Here is a 19242-nt window from a genome sequence, read left to right as displayed (position 1 = left end):
CTAATAGAAGTTGTGTGAATTTTTTTTAACCATATCGAATAACTAATCAATTTGGTTTTGATCTGCTAGATTAAAGAAGTCATGCACTTGAGGGCCTAGCTGCAGTGGTCAACTGTGTGACTTGTTCCGCCTCCGTCCCGGGTTCGATCCTCTATGTGCACGCCTGTCACCCCTGCGGTGCCTAACCTGCCCCTGGGCTTGCAGGATGTCCAGTGGGCCGTGGGGAATAGTCGTGGTGCGCGCAAGCTGGCCCGGACACCTCACGTAAATCAAAAAAAAAAAATCATACTAACTTTTATTTATTTATTTATTTACTAAGACTCATTATGATCGATTAATTTTATCTCATATACATATCAAAAATTTAATCTTCATTTAAAATATTTTATCGTAGACAAAAATAACAACACTTAGAATTTTTAATGCAATTATTATCTTCTTAACTGATCTACAACGAAGCACCGGCCGAAAGGCTATTACAATACAATAACCCTGCGCATTCACACGAATTCGGTTCCTGCACGCGCTCCTCTTTCAAAAAGGCCCCAGAAAACAAACACCAAAACGACCCCCGATTTTCCTCTCCCATTTGACGATACGACAACCCTTCTTATTACTTCACCACCCCTCTCATCTCCACCTCTCTCTAGCATCCTCCCTCGTCTCATGCAAAGGAAAATAAAATTAGGGTTTGGCATTTGTTACTTCTACTCCTACCAGTGTCACTCCCTCAAAGGTTATTTTTATCTTTCCCTTTACTTTCATTAAAGTGGATAAAAAACCCTAAGTTCAGTCTGTATTTGAATTCTCACCCATTTTGTTACAATAGCAGATTAAATAATGGAATCACCAGCTTGGTTGCCGCAACGAGAAGTAAAGCCGCCGCCAACTGCCACAGAATCAGGAGTTGCAGCAGCTACCCCTCCACCGGAGAATTCAGCTGGTAATAATGCACACAGTAGCTATTCATCTCCGGCTCCGACATTTACTTACAACGTGACTCCTAATATGTCTTCCGGTGCGGTCAGTGCCTGTATTTATTTATCTATTCCTTTTCAGCCTCGTTTTTAGTTACTATTAATTAATTGCCAGCATATTTTTTTTATAGTTAGATTTTGTGCAATGCGTGCAGGCTTTGAATTCTAATCCACCGGGACAGCCCGTTCCTGTTCCTGGCCCGGCTTCATCCGTTGGTCTTTCCTTTTCATATAAAATTCCTCAAACCGGGCCTGGTTTTCCTGGCAATCAACAGTTACAATCCAGTGTTGTGAGTGGTTAATTCAATTCTTTATCTTTTATTTTGTTTAGAATTTTGTTTCCAGCCTAGCTCTCATTTACATGCATACGAGTTGTTGATGGTGCAATAGTTTCTGAGGGTGAGAGTTATGATTTTAGTTTGAGATGGGCATTTTGCACAGACAATGTGTTTTTTATGATGACTTTCTACTTGTACCCATTTCCTGGTAGCCAAAGAGGTGGTAGTGTTTGTGGAAGACAATTCATATATTGGAGTTGATCCCAGTAATGCATAAAACTGTCCTTGACTTCATCTTGACAGTGATGATGGCCATGTACTCGTATGAAAATAGAACATGGAAGGATTTTTATTTTTATTTTTTTCAAAAAAGCTTCTGTAGTCATGGTGTTGTTTTATATATTCTATGGTGATGTCTTGCCATTGCATGAAACCCTGGGGAATGGTTGGGTGGTTGTTCACGGTCCAAGAATTCAATTTTTTAATTCTCTTTGATTCATGCAGGACAAATCACCTGCAATTGCCCAAGGCAGTGCACCATCAGTGGCACCAATTGCATCTCAGTCTGTTTCATTTCCCCTTCATTCTCCTTCAAGTTCTCACACATCTTTATCTTCTAACCTGGGTCCGACACCTTCACAGACACCAGCTACTGCTTCTTTTTACTTGCCCCCTGGATTGCCCAGAACTCCTGGCACACTTGCCCCCCAAGGACTGGTACCATCTGCACCAATGACCCAGCCATCTGTAGCTGCTGATTCTTTACCTCTAGGAGTTCAGAGACCCATCATGCCTACGATGCCCTCTTCAAACGCAGTTCAGCAGCAAACTTACCCAACCTACCCATCTTTACCTGTCATGGCTGCTTCCCCACAGGCTCTCTGGATGCATCCCCCACCCATAGGAGGCATGCCTAGGCAACCATTTTTGTCATATCCTGCTGCTTTTCCTGGATCCTTTCCTCCACCTGGACATGGCATGCCATATCCTTCTGTTTCGTTGCCTGATTCTCAACCTCCTGGGGTTGTTCCTGTTGGACATTCATATGCTATTTCCATGTCTTCTTCTGCTTCAGTTCATCAGTTACCTGGTGCTCCAGGGATGCAGACAGAATTACCTCCTCCTGGAATTGGTATGCTCAGGGTTTCATGCTAGGTTACTGATGCATTTACATTGTAAGAGTTGTCTGTCTCACTGAAGTTACGTGGAATGAACTTTTTTCACCAATTTTTTTTTCCGGGCTTCACAGATAACCACAACCATCTCCATCACAGTGGCACCAGGGACAATGCAGCTGTTAGCGAACCATCACATGCGTGGACTGCACACAAGACTGACACAGGAGTGTTTTACTATTATAATGCTGTAACTGGAGTATCAACTTATGAGAAACCACCTGGGTTTAAGGAGGTATGCACAAAAACAGTTAAATATGGGAAATTCCTTTACTGTCGTTCAAGTTTGGGGAAATTTTTTTCTGCTTTCAAGGATTTTGGAAACAATATAACTGGTGATCAAACCCATTTCAGTTTATTATCATTTATGCTGCTTTTCTAATAATTTATGCCACAAAATGATAGTGTCAATATTCTAAGAAGATAACCTATGAGCTAACAGGTAAATTTGTGGGTTCATGTAACATTGTGAGCGTGCTAATTTGAACATGCAAGCAAGTAAAATTGTATGATAGAGTAGGTCTTTTAGGGCTCTTAAGTTGACCCCCCTCTCCTGTTTTGGGAATCTGTTTTTGACATTTTCCCATCAACTTGTCTGTTTGTTTGCTACCATCTTGTATTGGAGTCTGAAACAGTGTCCCCATCTGGTTCTTTTTGCTATCATGAGTTGCTTTTCTTTAACCTCCTCACTATTGATGACACTCTTCATTGATACTAAGTTTCTGTTTTGTTTTACTCTGGATGCAGCCTGAGAAGGTTCCTGTGCAACCAACTCCAGTTTCAATGTAAGTGTCTTGCTTTTATTGGCTTTTCTTATATCGCTCCTAATTTGCTATCTAGAAACAAAACGTGTGGAATTTATCATTTTTTCTTATTCTTTATATACATGTATGTTACATGAAGTTACGCCTAGGCCTGATGGCTGAGGCAATTTGTTGGTGATTACTGACCTTAAGTTGGTGCTATTATATGATGTATTGGTAAATGTCTTGGAACTGCAACGAAAATGGTGCATGATTTGAGTCTGAAAGCAATCTTGTATACAACTGTTGAAAGTTGGTCTTTCTCTAAATTCTCCTTCTGGTACCCACATTTCTGATACCATTGTTTTGGTAGAAGTCTTACTTTATATAATCATAAGCAATAAGAAATTGCATTTTTCAGCATTGAGAATTGTTGTATTCATTTACAGCATTGAGCATTGTTGTATTCATTTATAGAATTTGTGCACTTTTACTCGTGAAAATAATAATAATAAATAAATAAAATAGAAGTGCAGGTGCATCTAAGTTCTTATTTGACAGACTTGTCATTTGGCAAAATCTTAAACTGCTTACTTGAGGGATAGTCTGTTCTCCATCCCATCCGTAGATTTTGGTAATGGGTTGTAGTGCCATATATCTATCACTTCCAGTGTATTTGTCATCTTTTGAGTTTTGTTTCTCTTTTTCAAGCTAATTACTGAATTTTCATGTTTTCTTGTCTTTAGGGAAAATTTGGCCGGCACAGATTGGGTGTTGATCACAACAAATGATGGCAAAAAATATTACTACAACAACAAAACTAAGGTATGGTAGTAAACAAGAATATGCCATTTGTCTATCCATGTCAATGGAGCTGTTTCATTCAATTTTTCTAAGCTAATATTGTGTGAAAGCTAGTTCCTAATGATAGGCATGGTATATGGGAATAACATTTGTTTGTGGTGGCTTTTGTTACATGTTTGTATATCTATGAAACTATATGAAATCTAAATGATGTTATTGTATCCTATAGGAGGTTATTTATGAAATTGAACTCATGTAATATTTGTATAATTTAGCATGATCATGCAATATTCTCTTGATTGAGAAAATCAAGCAGTAGAATACATTTATCAAATATGTTCCAGGTGCAATGCACCTACTAGATCATCACCTACAAATATTCCTTGTTATTATTAGTAGGATTTAGGATTTTGAAAGAATGTTTTTGTTGGGGAATCAGGGAAGAATATAAATACCACTTATGGGTTGGGGGTTGGAGGGAGTAAAGTTTCTTAAAGCTTGATCTTCTGGGTCTTAAGATCTAACTTGTGGAGGCGGTTTGTATTCCTGACCTTGATTGATGTTTTGCAAAAAAATCTTTACCTCCCTTTTCATTATGAGCTTCAATGAGATAACTTCAGTGGATTCCCTTATTGGAGGTTGATTACAAGTATGCTTTAACAGGAGCTTTGCTGTTGCTAGGTTTTTATATGAACGGGAGTTTGAATCTTCCTATAATTTCATTGAATTGATATGGCATGAAGGTGATGCAGGGAGGTTGATGAGGCTGGTTGAAATCTCACCAAGTATGGGAAGCTTAGTCTTTAATTCTATCATGGATCAGTCATAAAGGAAAAATAATTCCTTTTACACTCAGATGATAACATGAGGGCTGAGAGAGGGAGAACAAATCAGAGTGACATTGTCATCAAGCATTAAAATTAAAATAAGGACTCAATCACCAATGATCTGCTTTATGTATCACCATCAGAAAATTCCACACAAACAACATGAGTCTGACGGCTAATAAAAACTTAGCACTGAATGATAGAGTGATAGTTTATAAACTAGCTTTAGAAATGGGGATAATTCATTTAGCAGGATAAAAGGACCAAACAGAAGGCTAAATAGTGCCACAAAGCATCACAGGCTTTCAAAAATCCTGTTAATTTTTGTTTATCTAGGAGAAAGGAAAAATAGAGAGAAAATAAGCAGCAGCAAAAGATCTGCCTGATGTTTTAGATACCAGAGGGGACTTGCATATCCCATCTTTACATGGTCCTGTGAAATGGGCCAGATCCCAAATAACACCTTTATATCCCCAAGGCAACTTGAGGTTGATTCAACTCGACTTTGTTACCATTTGTAACACTACATTTCATATGCAAGCAATAAAAATGGTTAAAATAAATAGTTGAATGCAATTTGAATTCATAAACTTCCTGGATTTTGTTTATATTCTCTGTTTTTTACCCTTTTTTTCACCATCAGTTAAGCAGCTGGCAGATTCCTAGTGAGGTGACAGAATTGAGAAAGAACCAGGAAGCTGAAGTATCAAAAGGAAATGCAATGTCAGTGTCACAAGTTAATGCTTTGACTGAAAAAGGATCTGCTCCAATTAGTTTGAGTGCCCCTGCTGCTAATACTGGTGGTCGTGATGCCACGGCTCTTAGAGTTTTAAGTGTGCCGGGAGCCTCATCTGCTCTGGATTTGATAAAAAAAAAGCTGCAAGAATTCGGAGCTCCAGCCATTTCTGCTGCTGTTTCAGTTTCATCAGGAGCAGCAGCATCAGAATCAAATGGCTCAAGAGTAGTTGAAGCTGCAGCTAAGGGCTTGCCAAGTGAGATTAGCAAAGATAAGCTGAAGGATGCTAATGGGGATGGTAATATATCTGATTCCTCTACGGACTCTGAGGATGAAGATGACGGGCCATCAAAGGAGGAGTGCATTATCCAGTTTAAGGTATACAATTTGTTACTTTTATTTCATTGGAAAATATACAATTCTCTCGCCCTCTTTTTGTTTGGAAGTGGGGGGGTGGCTTTGAAATAAAATTTCATTAATAATTGCAGTTTTTCTTCCTCGGACATTTTTATTTTCCCTCTTGAAACACTATTTTTGTGTTCACTCGCTTCCCGTGAAATTTACAGGAGATGCTTAAGGAACGTGGAGTGGCACCATTCTCAAAATGGGAGAAGGAGCTGCCGAAATTAGTGTTTGATCCACGTTTTAAGGTTTGTTGAGTCTAAAGAATTATGAATTACTTTGTTCGGGAATTAAGCCCCTTTCCTGCAACTGGAACTCGTTGAAACAGGTTTGTTGCATTAATGTATTTGCTAACTTGTGATGGGGTGAACTTGTTTGTGTTTTGTTGTGCTTTCTTTTGTCACAATAACTTGGTAATGACCAACACTTGTTAAATCCCTTATGATGCTCTTGACTGGAAAAACAAATCATCAACACACCTTGTCAAGATAGTGACTTAAGGGGGCCAATTCTCTGGGTCTTTTTTTTTTCTACCTCGTTTACCTATGGTGGAAGATGGTTTAAGACTCTTGTTACATATGCCAAGCAAGCCACTTATCCCCTCCAAGCTGGTAGTGGGATCTAGGAGCTGGGGAGGAACTATCAATATGACATACATGAATATAACAAAAAAAAAAAAAAATGACTTGCAGGATAGCTAGAAGTTTTAGTTTGGTGGCTAGAGTTGAAGGCTATACATGGGTGGTTGAGGAGCTGCATACTCTCCCCCCAGGCTATTAGTCTGTTATCATTGTGTCAAACACTATCACTCCCTAGTGAAAACAGAGATCTTTGGGCCTGTTCTGTCTCCCTCTCCAGAATTTCTTTTTTCTAAATGATTGTTTTGTGCAGGATTCTTGTTGTTTAGTTGAGCTTAATCCATCTCATTACTCAATTGCATTCCTGCTCAGTGCTCCTCCATGTAGATAAAGCTTAATCATAGAAAAATGACATCACCAAGATCTTATTTGTTTCATTTTCCTGGTATTTTATGAGTATGCTGATGCAACTTCTGGCACTGTGTACTAAGATGGGATCAATGTTTTTATAAAGATTAAGGACCTTGAAGTTATCTTGAACATTTAACAGGTTGTATCTTGATTAACAGGTTGTATGCTCTTCTTTTCTTCCATATTTGTCCTTTGTAGTTATGACTAGTAGCTGGAGGAGAGGGGCAATTGTGCCGAAGATAATCTGTTCCCATGCTGATGTGTTTTAACTGTTTATTTTAGAAAGTAGCTCCCTTTCCATACTGCATGCATGCAGATTGCATACACCAAAGGGGTTGTAGTTGATGAACACTCTGCTTGATGTAGCTTCTGCGTTTTTTATTGCAACATCATGCATCGCTTCTCTGAATCACATCTCTGGTTATGGTATATGCAGAAGTTAATTTGTTGCTGTGTTTCTTATTTTGAAAGCTCTGATCTTTTGCAGGCTATTCCAAGCCATTCTGCAAGAAGATCTTTGTTTGAACACTATGTTAAAACGCGTGCTGAGGAGAAACGCAAGGAAAAGCGAGCAGCTCAGAAGGCTGCAGTGGAGGGATTCAAGCAGTTGCTGGAGGAAGCATCAGAGGTTTCCTGGATCGCCTTCAATTTAATTGCCTTTTTTTCCTGTGACTTTTTCAAACTCTCTCCAGCTTTGAAACTATGGAGATTGCAAATTATTTATCAGCAAGATTTTGATTTTCAGGACATTGATCACAACACTGATTATCAAACTTTCAGAAAGAAATGGGGCAATGATCCAAGGTTCGAAGCCTTGGACCGCAAAGATCGAGAGCATTTATTAAATGAAAGGTATTATATGAGAAAATGTCATGATATTTTTTTCAGCAACTTGGATGTGATCTTTTTGCAGTAGACAACTACAGTCTATCAGGCACCTTTAAGTGTTTTGTGTCATATTTGAACCACTTAGGGGATGTCCATCAGTGAAGTCTAGTTGGACCCTAATTCATAGAATCCATTCCTATGGTTTTTGCCCCATGCTTGGTATGGCTGATGGTTGCCCTGCGTGTGAATGTGAATGTGCCATCAATTTGTAAATTGAATTTCAAAGTCACTTAACTTAAATTTTGATCTCTAGATTGAAATTTTTTTGGTTTAATTGACAATCTCTTTCCTTCATTATCTTCATTCTTTTACCATACGTATATGTGTATATTTGCGCTCGATTTTGCTGTTCTTATAATAGTTATTGTTTACTCTATGACTTTTATTTTAATTGTCCAAAAAGAAAAAGAAAAAATATATATATACACAATTCTACGCAGAATAGTTGGCCATGGTAGTTGATACACAGTTCACAAAATACTTCTTTTTCAGCTGTTTTTTATGCGACTAGAGAAAGAAGATCCAGCTTGGAGATTGTTATGACCTTTTTTTTTATGTTCTCATTTGGCCCTGCTCTACCAATGCTGCATCATGTGACTTTTGGAATGTCCATTACTTGCTTTATAACCTGGGGTGCTGTAGAACACCCAGGCAACGATCAACCATTAATGTGTATGCTTGATAGATATTGATGGTACACTGCACTAGTGCTCTTAACCCTATGACTTAGATCCCTTATTCTTGTGACTGGAAAAAATCGATTTGAATTTTGAATGCACAGTTAGGCGCGCGCGCGCGTACATGTATTTATATTTCAGCTTTTTGTTGAAGGAGTGCTATGTGTCTTATTGTTCAGATTCATGTCCTATGTCAGTATCTCTGCAATATATGGTGCAAGATACTCTGCAGAGCTGTTTTCTGCATAATCTGTTTTACTCCTATCCTTACAGATTTATGTGCTTGGTTTTCTAGCAGACAGTGATTTTTTTTCATACCTCCTTTATACCAGCATGTGTGTGGATGGTAGGCTAGTGACCAGAGTTTTAGAGTAACTTCGGGTCCCCTTCAGTCCTTAAAGCTCTTTGTAATTACATGGCAAACGTCCTTCGGTTTTCGACATTCTTTGTATGACACTGATTGAAGAATTTTTTTTTGAAAGGATTCATCTTTTGAAGAAGGCAGCACAGGAAAAGGCTCAAGCTGAACGTGCTTATGCTGCTGACAGTTTCAAGTCTATGCTTCGAGATAAAGGAAACATAACTGTTAGTTCACGTTGGTCCAGGGTATGTTATATTGGAGTGAGGTTTAATGTGATGACGGGTTTCAACAAGATGTGTCTAGGGTGTTGTTAGATTTTTGTCTAGTTTGCAGGATCTTGAATGCCATTATGTATAACTATAGTTGGATGGACTGATATGTAGGATGTAGAGGACTTTCCTGCAGAGAAACATGGAAATTTACTTATTCAATGCTAAGGAATCGGGAAAAATCTTATTTGGACATGATGAACTGAAAAGTTGTTTTGGGTAAAAGGAGGCTTTAACTTTGTCATATTGGAAGAAAGTAAACCAGCATAAGCAATGATTAGTGGGAAATATGGTTAATTTTTGCATTTGGACCACAAAGCTGAGATAGTGATTCGTTGGGGATGATTCTGGGTTTTTACAAATTAAATTAACGCAGATGTCTGTGCTATCAGATAAATTTTGATATATAACCTTGTACTGATGTTAATTTGTGCTAATTGTAGGTCAAGGATGGTCTAAGGAATGACCCCAGATACAAATCTGTAAAGCATGAGGATAGAGAGGTTTTCTTCAACGAGTATCTGTATGAATTAAAAGCTGCAGAGGAAGCAGAGCGAGATGCAAGAGGCAAAACAGAGGAGCAGGTATAGACTGTTGGGTGTGCACATCTTGGAAACTGCTTACTCTCTCATGCTTGACTATAGTCTCAGTAATTATTGCAATTGTCGTTTGACTGTGTTGTGCTTTTGGAACATAGGAAAAGTTTAAATCCAGGCTAATTGGTCAAAAGCCCCCCCCCCCCCGGAACTTTTGGTCAAACCCAACTTAACCCTTGACCTTTTGACGTTTTTATTTTGGTCCCCCAAACTATAGGTTAAAGCAATTCAATGCCTCCATTAGGCTTCCGTTCAATATTCTCTGTTACATGCACGTGAGGGACGTGTGATCTCCTTTCCCTTTCATAACTTTCCAAAAAAAAAAAACCTCATAACCTGCTACAACTTGACAGGTGTAAACAAATTTAAAGAAATAAAAAAAAAACTCAACTGTCCTGTCCTAAAACAAACTTCTTTGAAAACCTATCTAGAATACCGGATATCCATTTTAACAATTTTATTTTTTATTTATCAAAAGGCACAAATATCAAATTCCTGGCAATAAATAATTACCCTCGAATGATCAAACCACAGGTTTTTTGTTCCCTGATCTTGAAAAAACCCAAACTCATCATTGATCCCATCCCATATGCAAAACCCTCTTGAATCCCCATTCAAACCCTGGATTTCCTTTTCATCAGCTCTGTAACTGAACAAATTTTGGTGAGGGAAAGCATCAACGCCGACTAATTAGGAGTCAGCTTCAACAACGACAAGGAAGAGGATTGACGCCACAATTGAAGCAGCTCCAAGGAGGAAGGAGCGTTTCTTGGTGCGATTACCCGCAACTTCTCTTTGTGCATTGGTTTTTGGATCAGATGAGTCTAGTTGGGGGTGAAGGTTATGGTATTTGGCATGGTGGCGATAGATGAGATAAGAGTGACATTAGAAGAGAAGGAGACGGTGATGAGAGGGAGAGTTAAAACATGTTATCTTTTTAGTTTTCTTTTATATAAAAAATACGTTTTGTTTTCTGAATATTTTATAATTACAAAAAAAAAGAATTTATTTTCTTATTATTGAATTAATAAGGTTTGATTTTTTTCCTTAAATCAGTTTGCACATGTTCAGTTTTAATAGGTCTGCATGTGCCCCTCACATGCTTTCTAACGGGCTGAATGAACAGAAACCTAGTGAGGCCCTACGTTGTTTTGACCTGATAGTACAAGAGGTCAAAATCAGAAAGTTGAAAAAAGGTCAGGGTTTAAGTTGGATTTGACCTAAAGTTCAGGGGGCTTTTGACTAAGTAGCCTTAAATCTATGAATCTGGCTCATTGTTTAAATGGTACCCTAAAAAGACAATGACTCATCCAGTTTATATTGATCTATTGACAGCAATTGTAAAGAGGCAAACATAATTTGATTTCTAAAGCAAGAAATTAAGCATTCATGTGCTGGTCTCTGTGTGTGTGGTATATAGATTACCACATATTTATATCTCAGGTCACCAAAAACATTCAAGTTATGTATTATTGTCAAATACTGCAAAATTGATTATGAACTTCATCAATTAAGCCACTAGTTGCTGTTTGTTGTTATGTAAAAGAGGGTAAATTGGTAGAAAATAATGAGGATGTAGGTGATAAACAAGGTGATATATTAAAGGTGACTAGATGCGTGCTGTTTGAAATTTGTATCCTTGTGCATGGAAGTGTTTGATTTCACACATATTTGAATTCCTTGTTCTTCTTATTGTATGGATGATTTTCTTCTCTTCCAATAACATGCTCTTCAAGTCTATTTTCAAAAAAAAAAAAAAAAGATGAGGAAGAAGAAGAAAAAGAAGAAAGGAAGTCGGACCAAAGTGTTTGTGTTTGATTAGACAAGCTTAGATGCATCATATAATTTTATATGTTCCATAGAACTTGTATTCTGATCTCTTCTAGTTGTGGTACAGTGGCTTGGATTTTTTAGTGGGGCATTTGGAACAAATATTGAAATATTCATTTTTCTTCCAGATAATTTATAATAATATGTGGAAATTTATATTGATATGAGTGGTGTAAATGTGTCCAGCTCCTTTCCAACTCAGTTCAGGACAAGCTGAAGGAGAGGGAGCGAGAGTTGCGAAAACGGAAGGAACGAGAAGAACAAGAAATGGAAAGGGTGCGTGTGAAAGTTCGGAGGAAAGAAGCAGTTGCATCTTTTCAAGCTTTGCTTGTGGAAACACTCAAGGACCCTCAGGTTGGTTTTTGATAACTGTTGATCAAATTCTCGGTGGTACTAGACATATCAATGTAAAAAAATCATCCATACCAATTCCAAGATAATTTAAAAATTTGTTGCATATGTTTTCCATCCAAGGTTTTGCTGAATTAGTTGACTGCGTGGGTCTAATGTCGCACCTAACTAACAGTTTAAATGATACCTTTGATCCCTGTGTATGATGCGGTGCTGGCTAAACACTGAAAGCATCATAGACCATGCAATTTCTTCATCAGGTAGTAAATATATTCTTACAATTTAAATTAAAAATGGATGTCATTCCTGGTTATTTCTTTTTATGTTTGCCCCAGAATACTGAAGTCCACAATGCTGCTATACTTTGACTAATTAGATGAAGTCTTTGAGATTCTGATAGTAAAAATTTACTTCAGATTTTATGCGTAACTGACCAAACTTTTCTTGGACATTGTTGCATGGGGTTTGAGTTTGTTTTGTTCCTTCTATAGTGCTGACCATTTGGCTTAACTGTTAGGCATCTTGGACTGAGTCGAAACCAAAGTTGGATAAGGATCCACAAAGACGTGCAACACATCCTGATTTAGATCCATCTGATACAGAGAAGCTCTTCCGGGAGCACATGAAGATGCTGCATGAGGTAATAATTCTCAAATGAAAGTACTCAATGTATATATGATCAAATGGATTTGACTTGTGGATCTATATTGTGATCGCGACTCACTTTTTGACACATTTATTCATCTTTTTTCTTTTATGTTATCCCAGCGATGTACAAATGATTTCAAAGCTTTGTTAGCTGAAGTTATAACTGCTGAAACAGCAGCCCAGAAGACAGAAGATGGGAAAACAGTCCTTGATTCATGGTCAACAGCTAAACGACTTATAAAGCCTGATCCTAGGTATAACAAGATGCCTCGAAAAGAGAGGGAAACTTTGTGGCGTCGATATGCCGAGGAGATGTTGAGAAAGCAAAAGTTTGAACCAGATCCGAAGGAAGATAAGCACACAGATTCAAAAAATAGAAGCGCTAATGATTCTGGAAGATACCACTCAGGATCGAGGAGAACAAATGACCGAAGATAACTTACTGAATTTTGGATAACTCATTTTATTTTTTGGTTAGGAACTAGGCTCGTGGTAGAATTTACTGGTTGCTACTTTGCTAGTTATGTTGGTCTCCCCGCTTTCTCCTATTCTGTTAAGAGGTCAGGTTATAATATACTTCTTTTGTGAGTGCTGTATCATATTCGAGTATAACTGAAACTTTTTTTCATTCAAGGAAAAGCATCGCAGCACCATTTTCTTATTATGTGAGAATCACGCATCTTGGTAGTGTCAGGCACCAGCGCTGTATTAGAATGATAATTATTCAGAATTGTGTTTCTTGGGGTACTCTGGGCTTCAAGGCTCGTTCATCTGGGGGCGATGATGAGTGTCGTAAACAGGTATGCGACTAGTAGTTCTCCGGTCAATTCGAATCTTCTGCAAAATATTTCCACAGATTGAGGCATCTTGAACTTCAAGGTGCGAGTAATGTTTACCCATATTGTATTCACCTGTTCATACTTTGGTCTGATAATTGGCATTTCTGGTTTTGCATTTAACCTTGTACGCTCTGCTCGTGGTGCAAGGTCTTTTTTTATTTATTTTTCTGGTTCAAAGATGATTTTAGGAATCTCTTCTTTCCCTTCATCCTCCTCCCTCCACTCATTGCAGTGGGATATGAAGTTGAAATATAACATATTGTGGTGCACTATCTGCGGTGAATGATCTGCCTTCAATAAATTAACAAAAAAAAAAGCTAGAAGGCGTTCCACGCACCGACACATCATATGGGATGTTTTTTAAAATTTTGACTCTATCTTTCTCTCTCTTCAATTACATGCTTTTGTCATCAAATGAATTACTAATTAATTATAATTTGCTATAGAAAAATGTAAACATGGCAAAATGATGGGTCCAGTCCATCGGTTGGTTATATTGTGGCCATAAAAAAACTGTTTTTGGTGTTAAAGTTTTATTAAGGTATTTTTGGCTCTTTATATTGTCTGAAAAGTAGATCGAGGTTAAGAGGCTTTTTAATAGATCGAGGAGGTTAAGAGAGGATTTTATTTTCGGTTTAATTTTGTAATTTTAGAAGAATTTAGAAGTATTTTGAGTTGATTTATTTGTTTATTAACATTATAAATATATTTTAAGATATTTTTAAGTGAAAATAGATATTTTAAGTATTTTTCATTATTTTTTACTTGAATTTTATTCAATTATTTTTATGGGTGTATTTATTTTTATTATTATTTAATTAAATAAAAAATATTTTTTTAAAATAAAATTATCAAATATAGTCAAGTGCATAACTTATGTTGTAAAATTAAATATATTAATTTATATTTATCTCTTAACAAGTTTAGTCTTAATTAGTGTTAACTATTTTTTTTTTACTTATTAATGACATCTAATTCTTAATCTATTTAATTTAATTGATGCATCATTTTTTTTTATTTACAATTAATTTTTTTTTGTTGATATCAAAAAACACATTAGCGTTAAAAAAGAAGAAGTAATTAACTAGTGAATTATTAAGGTAGATCTATTTTTATCACTCTTAAAAAGTTCGTAGGGTACCGATACCATATAAATATTTAATCCGTCTTCATCCACGTGCGGTAACTTCCTTGCTAGATGCTCTTGCAAACAAGAGAGCATATCGCTCTGTCTTCTCACGTGGCCGCTGCTTTCCAGGTTATCAGCTGGAATTCAGCAAAAATGCCTGTATTGTTATATATACGATCATCCAACCTAATACTCCTGCTTTGGTCGGCAGCTAAGGAAAAAAAGGTAAAAAATCCACGACCTACAGGCTACATCAGAGGATTCCCGTAGGCCATCACCGTTTCCGGCCGGCTCCTATCAGTTGGCTGACCCTTTTGCATCATGCCGTTCTCATACAAATATTCAACGAATTCATCAGTCAGATATGGCCATGCACCTTTCAGCACCATAATTTGATAGCGTGGGGTCTTCTGTCCTTGCAAATTCCAGCGGTGGAGACTTGAGACCAGGTGCCCCTTGAGATCGCTTTATCCTGTGACAACAGAACAAAAGTGGATTCGATCCTCTCTTTTTTGATTTTATGCTTATGTTTTGGCAAAAGCTAACGAGTGCTGTTGACGGTGAGGTCTACCCATGACATTCGGTGTACCGGACATATCCTTGGTAGAGTTCCTTCGTCATTAGACTCTAGACTCCAGTATTATCCTTCAGTACAAGGTGGCGCCGTCCTGTATCATTAGAACTAAACCTCTAACACGGAGGAGCATCCAAGAGTTTTACTCCAGAGGGTGAAGGCTTGAAAATATTCAACATTGAAATCTTGTCAGAATGTTGACGAATTACTGCCATTTTCAAGGGTTTAAGTTTACTTCGTACATGCCTAACGGTAGCCTTGGATGCTTGGTTGCATCCATTTCAGGAGTCAGGTGATGCACGACAAGGTCAACCCTCCTTGAATCTTTTGAAAGATTGAACATTGCTATATATTGATGAGACCAATGCATTGGACTATCTTCATCACCATTGTGAAACACCAACAATCCACTGTGACTTGAAAGCCAACTAATGTCCTTCTTGACAGCCACACGACTGCCCATATTGGTGATTTCGGAATAGCACGGTTCATTTCAGAATCCTCAAATCAGATTCAAACAAGCTCTATCGGAATATTAAGAGCTAGCTAGTGGGTTTGCTGGTCCAGGTAGTGACCTTTTCTACTCGTATATTTTTTCTATTACTTCCCTAGAATTCTCTACCTGATATTCAAAATAGAAGAAAATCTCTTCTCCTGCATGAAGTAACTCCATAGCTTGCATTAAGAAGAAAAGTTCTGTAAATTTCTCTTTCAAAGAATTCTGACTCAAAAAAAAAAAGATCCTCTCCCTGCTTTTTCCTTCTTGTGAGGTTCACAATAACAGTGTTGTCAGAACAAAGAACATACAGAAATAAGTACATTGATTAAAGCTATCGAGTCCCAAAATCTCTTAAGTGATTACGAAGAAGCCAAGCAAGCTCCTTTAATCCTATAATAAGAGAATCTCTACATCGAAAATATATAATAATAATAATAATAAATTAGTGGGTTTTTTTAACAAATCAGGTGCAAACTTGCAGATTCTCCGAAGAGATGAATATTGCCCAAAATTAAATTGCATCCTTAAATTCCCGATACACCAACGCAATTAAAAAATGAGGACTCTCTTGCAGAGGGATTTGCAGAATAGTTTATATTTCGGGTGCCCAAAAATTACCTCTCTTTGTGCAAAACAATCCATAGAAGAAGGGAACAAAATGCAGATGATCTCACAGCAGTGGCAGATGAGGAAATTTAGATGAGACCTAATCCCTGAGAGGAAACAATCAAACAGGAAAAACCTTTCATCTCTATGCCAAAAACAAAGCCTTCAGATAATCATCGGCAAAAGCTAAGCATGGCCAGTAATCACTTCTAACTCGAACTAAGATTGAAAGATTACCTACTTCCATTTGGAAAAGGAGATGGAACCTTGGTGGAAGAAATATCATGAAAGCAGCACATGTTACTTTTACTAAAATTTACTCAACTTCCACTCCCATCTTTATCATCACCATAAGTAAGATGAAGGGGACCTCTTTCTAAAGCAGTGGCTGAGGTAGTGCTATCAAGAAAAGAATCTGATGCAGAATCCTTCCATATGATGTTTCTGATTATTCCCCCATCCTTGACCATGTTAACAAGTGGTTCACCAATCACACTAACAACAAAGAGTGCCAGATACTTACTGCTCAGTGGCCTGGATCAGAAAGTCTGCAGGGACTTCAAGCAGCTTGACTGATCGGGATATCTGATGTTTGCTGCCATGCACTTCCACCACTTTAATTGGAATGTCTCCCGCCCTATGTTGGAAGGAGAACCACAAGCCTCCCGAGAGCATCGGATAACTGTGAATAAAAAGCAGGTATTGCATCTTCTGCAATGTCAGGTGGGGCAATAGCCTAGAGAAACATATCCTCTATACCTATTATGATACTTTGAAGTTGACAATGGATGACCTGACCATTTTCTGCATTTGCTTCAATGGAAAAATCAACTAAAGCAGGTGTTGGTTCCCGTGGTTCTAAATCATTTGTTACAGGAGCTCTACAGCTTTCCTTTTCTCTGGCATCATTTTCAACAGGAACGGTGTCTAGTGAAACAATCTGACTACAAATATCATCATTCCTGGGAGGTTCACCAAGAAGAAAAGGTATACGATGTGATGGGATATATCCATATGGTGCCGAGGATGAAAATTTTAGGACAGTTGCATATAAGGCAGGAAAAGCATGCAATCCATCCCTACTGACTAGTAGGTGAATTATCTCCCCATATATGATTGAAAGGCTCAGATCTCAAATGGCAAGATATTCTAAACTTCAAGCCCAGGAATATGCCTAAAATCTTGTACACATGAGAAATGCCTCCTTAATATTTCTATGATCTCTGAAATCTTTGAATCCATTACACGTAACGGCTCCTGTGACTGATAGATTCTTTCAGTCTCTGGGGCAATCTGCAAATTTTCATTGCCATCCAAATCTCTTAATATTTCTAGTCTTTGTATCTCGGAAAGGTTTTGAAAATCAGGTTGACTTTTGGTTTTTATATTGATATTTTAAGTGTTTTTTTCACCGCCAATAGATTTATTTGAATTTTTGTAATATCTTCCATGTATATTTCAGATAAATATGGTTGAAAAAAATAGGTTTTGGATTAAAAAATCTTCATCTCTAATTTTCTTGCAACAACAGGCTATATGCTATCCATTTTATTTTGTAGAAAACAAGGTTTGGCTTGAAAAATAAATTCGAGGATGAATGATTAATAATCATTTGTAGCTGAGTGGTTAAAGCTTCAATTTATTGAACTTCCATGCACTCTTCTCACATGTTACTGTTTGTAGAATAATAACTTTTTTCATGTTATTGTTTTTTTTCTCATTTTTATATTGAATTTATTAAAAATTAAATTTTGTTATTTGTTTTGATTTTCTATACACAGGGTTATTATAATCTTAAAAAAATCCCGATATTAGATTAATGTTTAATTTCATGATTGTATAATATTTTTATATCATATTATTAAATAAAAAATAGTATATTATTCTATTAAATAAAAAATAATAAAAAATATGTATTATTATAAACTAAATTTTATAATTTATTTTGATTTATTTTTTATAAATCTTATACTAGCATCAAGCTCGTGATTTATCTTGATTTATTTATTATGGGGCTATTGTGATCTCGGAAAAACATTACGGTAATGAGTTTGTATTCGGTTTTGCAAGCGTCTATTTTTTTTTATCATATAATTAAATAAAAATATTTTAAATTAAAATAAATCAGGGTTGTTAAATACAGTAGAATTCATAACCCAGATCGTGAGTTTGACAAATTAACACGAGTTAATCCAATGTGTTGTCGTTTCAATATTATTTTTAAGAAAATATGTCATCTTGAAAATATTTTTAAAACCAAATTATATTTTTATCGGTCATCTAAATTTTTTTAACCCTTCAAATCAACCTGGTTATGTTATGACAACTTTTATACAATTTAATTTAAAATTTAAACTAGATAAGAAGTATAATCAAGAGTTTCTAGATCTGACTTGTTGAGTTAAGTGTGATGATATTATATAAAAAAATTTCTCTTGACCTATACATTATTTACATGTAATTTTTTTTAAAACTTGCTATAACATATAACGGTGTATTATCTAGTAAATTCCTAATTAACATAGGTTGATTAAACAGAGAACAATATAATTTTAATTGTACCATAAATATAGCCGGCCTCCTGGCTCTAATAAAAGATTTGCCACTAATTACTTTTTTTTAAACTTCAGTATTAATTACTTGATTTTAGACTTTTTTTTATATATTTTATCTCATTAGAGATTCAAATTTATCACAAAATAACTTTATTTTTGTTATCAATATTTAGGTAAAAAATTAAAAACATAAAGTTATTAAAAATATATTTTTTAAGATATATCATTTTAATTTTCTTTAAAATATTTAGCTTGTTTTGAATTAATATTTATGATATGTTTATTTTCATTTATATAAGATTATTTTGTTTTTGATAAAATTATTATAATAACTTGATTTGATTTAATAAGTCTATCAATATTTTTTTTTTAAATATCATCATGATTTTTTTTCTTCCAATCATATTCTTTAGCTTTATTTTTTGTTCTATTTTTTTTTTATCAGCGTTTTCTTTCTCGTCTAGGATTTTTTTTCTTTTATTTTTTATG

The 19242-nt window shown here is 36.2% G+C and overlaps 1 protein-coding gene across 1 annotated transcript; it reads left to right on the top strand.

Moving 5' to 3' along the window:
* Positions 1-496: 496 nt before the first annotated feature.
* LOC133697425 (pre-mRNA-processing protein 40C) lies at positions 497-13212 on the top strand. Its single transcript, XM_062119960.1, has 16 exons — positions 497-736; positions 833-1023; positions 1133-1267; positions 1760-2387; positions 2505-2665; positions 3178-3215; positions 3920-3998; positions 5448-5918; positions 6107-6190; positions 7419-7559; positions 7677-7783; positions 8979-9102; positions 9570-9710; positions 11739-11906; positions 12421-12543; positions 12672-13212. The coding sequence occupies exons 2-16, from the start codon at positions 841-843 to the stop codon at positions 12987-12989; spliced, it is 2901 nt and encodes a 966-aa protein (XP_061975944.1). The 5' UTR covers positions 497-736; positions 833-840; the 3' UTR covers positions 12990-13212.
* The last annotated feature ends 6030 nt before the right edge of the window (positions 13213-19242 follow it).

The sequence above is a fragment of the Populus nigra genome, chromosome 6 (genome assembly GCF_951802175.1).
Source record: "Populus nigra chromosome 6, ddPopNigr1.1, whole genome shotgun sequence".
Classification (NCBI taxonomy): domain Eukaryota; kingdom Viridiplantae; phylum Streptophyta; class Magnoliopsida; order Malpighiales; family Salicaceae; genus Populus; species Populus nigra.
Note: the sequence above shows the minus strand (reverse complement) of the source record. Positions and strands in the feature narration are given on the sequence as shown.

Coding starts and splice junctions, on each gene's coding strand:
- LOC133697425 (XM_062119960.1), top strand. CDS start 841: ATGGAATCACCAGCTTGGTTGCCGCAACGAGAAGTAAAGCCGCCGCCA. Junction 3,216..3,919: donor CAACCAACTCCAGTTTCAAT/GTAAGTGTCTTG, acceptor TCTTGTCTTTAG/GGAAAATTTGGCCGGCACAG. Junction 7,784..8,978: donor GAGCATTTATTAAATGAAAG/GTATTATATGAG, acceptor TTTTTTTGAAAG/GATTCATCTTTTGAAGAAGG.